This window comes from Cynara cardunculus (assembly GCF_001531365.2).
Source record: "Cynara cardunculus var. scolymus isolate 2C chromosome LG 1, CcrdV1, whole genome shotgun sequence".
Classification (NCBI taxonomy): Eukaryota; Viridiplantae; Streptophyta; class Magnoliopsida; order Asterales; family Asteraceae; genus Cynara; species Cynara cardunculus.
Window position 1 is genome coordinate 17,120,305 of NC_037528.1, and position 10,351 is coordinate 17,130,655.

Below are 10,351 nucleotides of genomic sequence, written 5' to 3' on the forward strand. Positions count from 1 at the left end.
TTTTATAAAAATAATAATCAAGTATTCTACTAGTTTAATTAACAATATAATTTTTATAAAGATGATAACTAGGTATTATATTATAAGTCAACGATTATCCTAATTATATTTTAAATCTTTTAGATTTAAAATGTGATATTTATCCTGTATATGATTATGCTTATTTGCAGTTAGTTACACGAATTCAAAAATCGAGGTTTAATAAGTTGTAACACAATTTACTTCTAATTTTGAATTTTAAGTAATATATATCAAACAAACAGTAATTTATACATAAAAATGATTTTTAAGAATTTTTGTTAAATACTTTATAATATAGTATAGATGGTTCAAGTAAATAAACATATCAAATTCAACTACTTTTTTTATATTTGTTCCATAAACATATGCAAATTATAGATACTTTTATTTTCGATATTATATTTAATTTAAAAAATTATATTGGGATATGCTCAGAAATAAAAATTATTTTTATAAAATATTATATTATTAAATTAAAAATAAATTACAATAAAAAAATAAATTAAAGAAATTATATAAAAAATGATAATTTTTAAATAATCAATTTGATATTAACATTAATATTTTTTTTCAAATTTATATTTTGTTTAAAAATAAAATTGTGTTATAATATCAACAAAGAAAAAGACTAATATAGAACATTAAAATCAAGATATATCTCGATGAATTACGCGAATATCCTTCTAGTATATATATATATATATATATATATATATATATATATTTTTTTTTTTTCTTTTCAGAAGCGAAGAGGACAAATAATTCAAGAAAATAACCAAGAAACACAACACGAGATCTTGATATCAAAATCCAAAAGGTGGGATTTTGTTAAAAGGGAAAAAAGACTTCTCCTCGACCTTCCCCCCAAGTCTTCAACTCTCTCCCTCTCTCTCTCCTTCTTCTTCACAACTAAACACCATACAGATACAGTTACAGAGAGAGAAGAGAACCACAGAGGAGAAGATACATATATACATATATATATATATAAACACGTAAATGTATGTACAAAGTTTGATTCTTCTTTTGATGGATCTACAGATCTGAACCCACGTAGGTTTTTCCTATCGGATCTCAATTTGTAATTCAGTAGCTGAACCTCAGAAAAAGAACCCAACTTTCAACTGTGAGTCGTCTTTCTTCCCTCTCTGGTTTAATCAAATCTATTTTGATAAACTAATGCTTCTTCTCATACCATTTCTTTTCAAAATTTCCTTAATGGGGTTTTCACCGAAATTCAAGATTCTTACTTACCATTCTTCGCTTTGACCAATTAATTGTCTCCTTCTGAATGTTGACTAAGAATCTTGATTTGACCTAATCGGTTGTCTTGTTCTTCAAATCTGCAGAAACCCCTTTTTGTTCTCATTGGACCTTTTAGATTTCTGGGTCTTTTTCATTTTATTTTCATCGTATTTTGTTAGTTTCACGATTCGTTTGCCCATTTAGTTGTTAATTCTTGATGTTATTCATGGAAAATGAACAGTGATAAGAAGATATCTGGTTGAAAAGATTTAGGGTTTTCTTCACATCCGGTTTTGGATGTTTGAGAAATCGGTGGTAAGGTTGTGGTGAGATGAGGGATGTTATCAAAGTTGATAAACATTCTAAAGGCCTGCTGGCGACCATCTTCGGACCGTTATTATGACGGTGGTTCAGATGCTGTTGGCCGGCAGGATGGTCTTCTTTGGTATAACGACATCGGAAAACACTTAAATGGCGATTACTCCATGGCTGTGGTTCAAGCCAATATGTTGCTCGAAGATCAAAGCCAGATTGAGTCTGGTTCATTGAGCTTTCTTGATTCTGGTCCATATGGGACCTTCATCGGAGTTTATGATGGTCATGGCGGACCTGAAACTTCCCGATATGTCAACGATCATCTTTTTCAGAACCTCAAAAGTGAGTGATCACTGATCAATCCACTCCAATTTTGGTTGATTATTCTCTAGATTTTGGTCTAAATTTGATAAATTTACAATGGGGCTTTTGTAGGATTCACTTCAGAGCAGAATTCGATGTCTGTCGATGTGATTCGAAAAGCTTTTCAGGCGACTGAAGAAGGGTTTTTATCGGTTGTTGCTAAACAATGGACGGTGAAACCGCAGCTAGCTGCTGTTGGATCGTGTTGTTTGGCCGGCGTTATTTGTAACGGAACCCTTTTCATTGCTAATGCTGGCGATTCGCGTGCTGTTTTGGGAAGAACGGTGAAGGCAACTGGGGAGGTTATTGGTATCCAACTTTCTATGGAACATAATGCGAGCATAGAGTCTGTTAGGCAGGAACTTCATAATTTGCATCCTGATGATCCACAGATTGTGGTATTAAAGCATAACGTGTGGCGTGTTAAAGGGATCATACAGGTATGATTCACATGTGAATTTTGTATTTCCGTTCTTGAAATGTTTTTAGATTGTATGTGAATTGGATCTAAGTTGGTTGCAGTTATCAGTGGACAATGGGTATTATAGTATAAGATGCTTTCTTTATTGTGATGATTTGGTGGCGGCGGCGGTGACTGTAGTGAGGGTGGTAGCCATTGCTTCACGAAGACAATGGCAACTACAACAAAATCAAATATGTCGAGATGTTGTAGTAGACTGTTTTATAGGACTTAAGTTTTATGTAAAAGTGTCACAATAGGATGTATTTGGGGATCCTAACAAGTTTTTTGGACATTTTCGAAACAAAGGGGTTGTTTGGTTGGTTTTCCATTTAAGTCTTGTATGGATAAAGCTGTCTGTGTGAGTTAATTTGTCTATGTAGATTGGAAAGGTTTTTGTTTTGGAGGGCTTTTTCATATGTGAAAGGGACATGTTTTTTTTTATTGGGAATGGTAGGTTTCGGAAAAATTTGGCTGTCTGCATAAAGCTTCCCCCTGAATAAGCCAATTTCTATATCATTAAGCCACTACCAAGCTGAATGAATAAGCTGTGTGTCCCATTAAGCTGGTTAAGCTCCTAACAAACAGACCCAAAGCATCTTATTATTCTAATTGATGACAAAAATGTTTTGTTTATTCTAATTGTCTCATTGTTTGGATTTTTTGTTGCAGATATCGAGATCTATAGGTGATGTGTACCTCAAAAAGGCGGAATTCAACAGGGAGCCGTTGTATGCTAAGTTTCGTCTTCGTGACCCGATGCGAAGGCCAATACTTAGCGCTGATCCATCAATATCCGTGCATGAAATCCAACCAAACGATCAATTCCTCATATTTGCATCTGATGGCCTCTGGGAGCATCTTAGTAATCAGGATGCTGTTGATATAGTGCAAAATCACCCACATAACGTAAGTCTCGCCTCATCAAATATTTTATGTTATGCCTAGAGCGTATTTTGCATTCTAGGATTCCAGTGCCTCTACAAAATCTTTCCATCAGAACCCTTCGGTCGGTTCGTTATATTCTTGATCTACAGTATTTTCGCTAGATGGGTATTCGGAATTTTAACCAATGTACCGGATTCCATCAGAACTCTGCAGCTAAGCATGCTTGGGCACGAGTAATACTAGAATAGATGACCACCTGAGAACTCCTCATGTTCTTAAACCCAAATCGCTACCTATGTGCTGGATTTATCGGACATCTGGATCCGATTGGTTTTGTTAGGTATTTGGAATTTTGTTATCCAAATTATAATTGAAACGTAATTGTTTTGAGCACAAGTCTTAGTAGGATCGCATCCATACCGGAGTAAGGTCAGGTTCAGTGGAAAACTGAAAAATTTGAAAAACCAAGGAACATCCTAATAATCATTCATCTATACGGTATGCACATGTGCATACACATGCATAGAAACCAGGAAACATCTTCAATTACTTATATGCATATGTGCATTCTGTACATATTAATGGTTATTGGGGTGTTCCTCATTTTTTCATTTTTTTGGGTTTTCCATTGAACCTCACTCCATCTACTTCAAGGTTACAAATATCAGATTTTCGTTCATACAGCATCCTCCATACAGTGGACTAGTAATCGACTTCACGAACCATCATAGTCGGCTTTCTGCTGAGAACAACCATCGTTTTTGTGAGAAAGCAAAAAGAACTCTACACTTTAAGGGCATGTTTGACAACTACAAGCTCGCTTATTTTTTGAGTTTATTGAGAAATCCTTGTTTGGTTTGCCATACAATAGTTTCTCGATAAGCTTGAGGGAATTTTTTCCAATTATGCCCCTTACATTTTTCAGATTAATTTTTTTAACATGCCATTTTATGTCATTTTACATTGTCATCTAGCTTATCAATTAGTTTTACCAATCATGACTAGCTTATTAGCAAATAATGAACTTTTTTTCAGTTAACAACTAGTGTATCAGCCAACAACTAGCTTATCTGTTAGTTTGCCAACTTCTCAGCTAGTTTTTGCATTTCTGTTTCTATAATTCATTCGTGGTTTGTAAATTATAGCGTTATTTTACATAAACCTCTGTACTTCAAATGGGTGTTTGTTCTTTTTTGTTTGGTTATCAACAACAAAGACAATATACCAAATTACCCTTGGAATTTTGAGATGGTTATTCGATATAGCTAAAGACAGTTTAAGCATCACCGCCGTTTGTAGACCAAGGAGTTCGATGTTAATATGAATACTGGCGGATTCGTGGTGATGGAGCGAGTTAACGAACATTTTTATGGTTTCTACGATGCAGGGAAGTGCTAGAAGACTGGTGAAAACGGCCTTACAAGAGGCGGCAAAGAAGAGAGAGATGAGGTACACGGATTTGAAGAAAATCGATAGGGGCGTAAGACGTCATTTCCATGATGACATTACAGTCGTAGTTGTGTTTCTAGACTCGAATCTAGTAAGTAAAGTGAGCTCATGGAAAGGCCCTACTCTATCTGTCAAAGGTGGTGGCATCAACATCTCAAGAAAAACTCCGGCGACACCACCGCCACCATCAACTGCCACAGATCATGGCGGCACTTAGGGTTACCGTTCTTGAATCCATGGAAGGTTAAAAAGGTAATTTCCCATCTCTAATTTTAATTCCATGATGTATAATTTAGCTAGCATTTTAGCTTTTAAAAAAATGGGTTATTTTGTTCCTGGGACATGAAGAAATGACAAGAAAATTGAGGAAAAAAAGGAAATAGAGGGAGAGAGCTCAAAATGTGGCCCTGGAGATTTTTGAAGGAACCCTTTGAAGCTTGTGTTGTGTAAATCTTGTATTCTTCTTAGAAATTCGATTTTTTTTACGATATACGTTTTCGTAGCTGTTTCCGATTTTTATATATTTTGTTCTTTGGTTTTGTGGGTCCAACGATCTTGTTATGTTGTTGTATAAAAGGAAAACGACCCACGATCATATCTTTGTTTCTTATATCCCATGGCTGGTTAGGGCTGTCGCAAGAGTCCTCGGTTTGGTTACTAAAAGTGCGATCAGTTGCCACCAATTATGATTTTTTAAAGCTGAACAGGTTATCAGGGCCTGGTCGACATTCTTTTGTGTTATCGAATGGTTATACGACCATTTTTTGATCTGAGTATGAATTTAAACACTCGTAGTTTAAAGTCAGGCAATCGTTCGTGTTACTGAAGCCTGAACAATCTCAGTACACATGGGATTTTGCATATCGAGGTCGGAATGGGATCATGTATTTTCATGTATCATTGTAGTGCGTGGTTTGTCTTGGTTTTGGATTTTGAGGGGTATGCCAAAGGCACGGTTGGTGACTAGAGCGAACTCGTGCATCGGAAAGTGCGGCTGAATCACCTTCTTTTCAGGGAGATAATGCTTTGTTGGCTATTTTGGTTGGAGTTCCTATCGGGACTCACTTGCTCTTGATGTTTCAACACAAGTATTTTTTAAGTCGGGATACATTTTTGTATTGGAAACAAATTTGGTGGCCAAAGTCAAATAAAAGAAAGTTATACACCAACCTTGACCTGATCGCACGACACGACAATAAATTCAAAATAGGCCACACCAGTTGTAAAGAATTGCCAAATAAGCCATCCAACTTTTACTATATCATAAAAATGCCCCCGAGTTTTCACAAAATCTACAAAAAGCCCAACGATTTGCTTAAATAAAAACTGTAACCGAGTTTTGTGGTAGTCTTATTGTTACAATACTATCCATAGCAGCCTAATAAACACAAAGTCCAATACTACCTTCACGTTGTCCGGACTCCGTATTGCTTTATTTCGATGGCATCAGGTTTCATTTGAGGTTTATGATTGTCTAGTTTTGATTTGTTTTTACCCAAAACATGAAGATATCTGGTATCCAACTCAGTATTATTTGCTGAAGCATTTAACATGATACCACATCACTCATCACATTAGCAACATTACCTGGTTACCCGAGTACAATAATGTTTAAAACTTTATATCTTCGGTATCAAAGTAAAAGTTTTAAACATACGTTATCTAAAATAAGAATTAAATTAAAATTATTTTATTTTTTCATGCAATTTAATTTTTTAAAAGGTATTTAGATATAACACCTTAAATGAGATTTCGGTAGAAGTGGATGAACTTCCCTTTAATGAAAATTGCTACCAACTCTTTCAATTAATGCAATCTTTGGTTACCAAAAGCTATTCCAATTATTGAAATAGCTATAAAATCCAATGTTATTGGTTGTATTTTACGCAGTAAAAGTCGTTTAGAGTCAGTTTTGTTGGCTACGAAGAAAACCTGTAAAAAACAAACCATTTTCAGATGGAATCGAGCCCCAGAGTGCAACAAGAACAACACTCACCAAAGGGTCATTGGTCCAACTTGGGTACCAAAGGGTCATTGTTGCATATACTTAAAAAGAACCAACTACGGAAAAAGAGACGAAAAAGGTCATCGTAAAGCAATAAGTTACGAAAATTAATACCGATGTGAAGAAAACGGAAGATTTCAAAGTTCTCAAGCGGAAAAGAACTCCAAATGTAGAATATGTCAACTTTTTATAACTAACCATCGATTCTCAACTGTATCATGATACACATGTATAACCTAACTACATATATTAATCATAATCGTGTACAAAACATCATTATATATCTTACGGTTTATACAGATGAAAACCGAAACATCTTCTATGTGTCAGAATACGGTAAATGTCGCGTTTCAGAATTTACAGAGAATCGAAGAATATTTTCAGAGATCGCGCCTGCACAAGGGACAAGATCCGTGTCTTACCAGCCATTTATCGATACACGGTAGATGAAACATATGATGACACTGTGGCAAACTTCTCACGGTTTCTCCGAGTTGAAAATCCTGAAGAAATATCAAATACGGTAAGTTTTATGAATGAAACAAGAACCGAATGACGATCCAAATTTGGTCTTCAAGACTTCAACATCGTTTTAAAATTCTCGAGCCTAGTGTTTCGTAAACGTCATATTTAGCATTAATACACACAATTGCAGGAAACCGAAGTCAAACCTCCATCCATCAAAAACGAGAAACAAAGAGTGATAAAAAATGAAGACGCCCATTTCGTGAAACCACAAAATAGCACTAAAACTTCACAGCAAAACATTATGAAAGTACGAAAAACACAAACTTCACAGCACACACATCGGGAAGGTTTAGTGTTATTTATGTGGTGTCATGGATCTCACGAAAACAGTCTGGTCTCACATGATCTATTGATCCCAAGTTTATTAAACTAGTCATGCTTGGTAAAAACTAGCTAATTAACCAGATGAAAATGTAAAATGACTTAAAAGGACATGTTAATAAATTAAATCGAAAAATATAACAGGTATAATTGGGAAGAAAATAGAAAATAGTTTCTGAAGCTTGTTGAAACGCTACTTGATGTAAAATGACTTAAAATAACATGTTAAAAGATTAACTGAAAACTATCAGAGGCATAACCGGAAAGAAGTAGAAAAAACTCCCGAAACTTATTGAAACCCTATTTGAAGTAGGACTTAAGCATTTTATGGTTGTCAAACATGTCCAAAATGTAGAACAAGAAACAACGGAAATTGGTATAGACGAATGGGACGTTAAGCATTCGTTCAATGCACATACGTTTTGACACTTAACGTTAGCTACTGATAGATCAAGAAATCTTGTTTTCAATCAATTCTAAGAAACAACATACAATTCTACGAAGAAATCGTATTACCTGAAGGCATACAGAGCATGAGACTCTCTCCCCCGAATCGTCCACATTGTTGTCACTCGTAACGGTGATTTTGGGTATCTTTTCAACCGAATATTCAGGCAAGCCTTTAGAACCACCAATGTCAAATATGTTGCTAACCACATCAAAGCTCGTTTCAACCGCTATCATCTAAATTAAACGCCAAACGATCAACAAATAAGAAAAAGACTTTCCAATTACGTTTTCGAAACGAAAAGACGAAATGGGAATCAATCGAATTTGCAAACTTTACCTGGCTCTGTACGGCACTCAACATAGCTGGACCAATACGCTCACGAACTAGTCTTCCGCTTAACAAGCTTACAATGACATCAACCTGTCGTAAATTTGACATCAGCGATTGGTTTATCATAATTTTTTGTTCTGTCATGTCCCGTACTATTTCACATACCAAACTCCATTCGCTTTAAGATCAGAGACATCAGTCTTTCTACTGTATTGATAGGTCTCCCAACAATTGGGATTTGTATGTTTGTGCCAGAATCATGGTACGATGGCATCGATATCGAAATCCTTACGAACCCATCTGTTCTATTCCTGATTCGGTATCTTTTTTTCGTAAATGGTGGATTGGATTGTACTAAAAAGAACCAATTTGTTAAGCATCACTTTCACTTATATTTGATCTCTTAGGGGCCGTTTACCAAACGTTTACCCGGGTATAAGCACTTACCAAGTCACATTAGCTTACCAGATGAACATGATAAAGGACGAAGAATGTTACCTAGTAAGAACGAGAGTCTTACCTGGTAAGTGAGAGTGACGACTCTTACCACGGTAAACGCTCATACAAGGCAAATTGTTGTATACGATTACTTTTTGATGGACTAAAATCTTGTCTGGTAAGTAACTGATAGTGTTGAATTTTACCAATAAGCGCTTACCGTGTAAGTGTTTGGTAAACGGCCCTTAATTTCTTCAATTTTTTGAAAGGCTTATGCATCAAAAGCGACCATGAAAACATGAGAAAATAGAATTGCTCACCAAGTACAGAAGACATTCAAATCCAGATTCATCAGATTGCCACAAAAGAAGTGAAGATTCGAAAACCTCAATCGAAAAAACAGCACCAGAAATGGCTCCAATTGCAGCACCTCTAACGAATCCACTTTCAGTTTCTTGGCCGATCAGAGCCCCTGTTAATGCTCCTAATAAAGTTCCCACTGCAAGTTAACAACAGCATCAATGATCAACTTCAATCGAAAGCAAAAAGATGGTGAAAAAAAAGTGATTAATCTACCAATCCTTCATGGGTTTGACTATCATTCATCAGTATTGAGGTTGCAACGATTAAGAACATGATGTTTTCCCCAATTTCTAACCGTAATTTAACAAAATAACGATTATGAACACATCAAATTGGGAACCAGATACGAAAACCTAGAAATCCCTATTCATATAATAGAAAAACCGACATGAAGAAATATATGATCAAAAGTCAATCTCCATAAGAAAACACACCTAATGCGAAGAAGAAGGTGAAAATTGCAGAGAAGACGTTCCCAACAATCGCACAAACTGAAGAACTGAAGGATTCTTTGACTTTCAAAACCAAATTTCCAAATGTAAAAGAAGAAATTTGTGAAGACGAAGGGGAAGAACGAGATGGGTATGGATAAAACTCCATTTTAGGATCAGTTTGTAGGAGGGTTTCTTCAAAAGAAATAACTGGATTGATGTATGATTCAAAGGATGCAGGGAGGGTTTTGATGGGTCACGGGTTTAGAGGGTCACGTTGGGTGTGTTGTATAAAACTACTTGGTCGTTGGAAGAAGAAGGTGAAAGGAAGCAACATCAAACCATCACAACATTTATAGCTATCTCACCCTCTTGTGGATCCAAGACGAGACTTTATTTCTGATTAATATTACACGTATACAAAGATATGGTAATACCGTATTTTTATATTTGAAATTTCACAACAAAATGTTACGAAGATATAAAAAAATCGAAACTTCATAACAAAAATATCATGAAAGTTATTTTTACAGTATTTTACTGTGAAGTTTCAAATATAAAAAAAATATCGTGTATTTTACAAAAATAGTCTGATCTCACGTGATTACAAATTTATAAATATATAAATAGCGGATATGAAATGTTATGATTGAATTAAATAAAGATTATATATATATCTATACTATATTATAAAACATTTGGCTAAAACTCTTAAAAACTCTTAAAACTCTTAAACTCTTAAA

At 35.1% G+C, this 10,351-nt stretch overlaps 2 protein-coding genes across 3 annotated transcripts; one reads left to right on the forward strand and one right to left on the reverse strand.

The window, feature by feature from the left end:
- The first annotated feature begins 972 nt into the window (after positions 1-972).
- LOC112499817 (probable protein phosphatase 2C 46) lies at positions 973-5,252 on the forward strand. Of its 2 annotated transcripts, XM_025103097.1 has the most exons (5): positions 973-1,147; positions 1,508-1,923; positions 2,017-2,384; positions 3,077-3,313; positions 4,680-5,252. In XM_025103097.1, the coding sequence occupies exons 2-5, from the start codon at positions 1,605-1,607 to the stop codon at positions 4,956-4,958; spliced, it is 1,203 nt and encodes a 400-aa protein (XP_024958865.1). In that variant the 5' UTR covers positions 973-1,147; positions 1,508-1,604; the 3' UTR covers positions 4,959-5,252. The 2 variants fall into 2 exon arrangements, with proteins under 2 accessions (XP_024958865.1, XP_024958870.1); XM_025103102.1 differs by having other exon boundaries at positions 973-1,923.
- Positions 5,253-6,916: 1,664 nt separating this feature from the next.
- On the reverse strand, positions 6,917-9,969 carry LOC112520345 (NEP1-interacting protein 2-like). The gene is made up of 5 exons (XM_025128700.1): positions 9,612-9,969; positions 9,135-9,313; positions 8,383-8,466; positions 8,112-8,279; positions 6,917-7,249 (listed from the first exon to the last, which is right to left on the reverse strand). The coding sequence occupies exons 1-5, from the start codon at positions 9,775-9,777 to the stop codon at positions 7,127-7,129; spliced, it is 720 nt and encodes a 239-aa protein (XP_024984468.1). The 5' UTR covers positions 9,778-9,969; the 3' UTR covers positions 6,917-7,126.
- Positions 9,970-10,351: the final 382 nt, after the last annotated feature.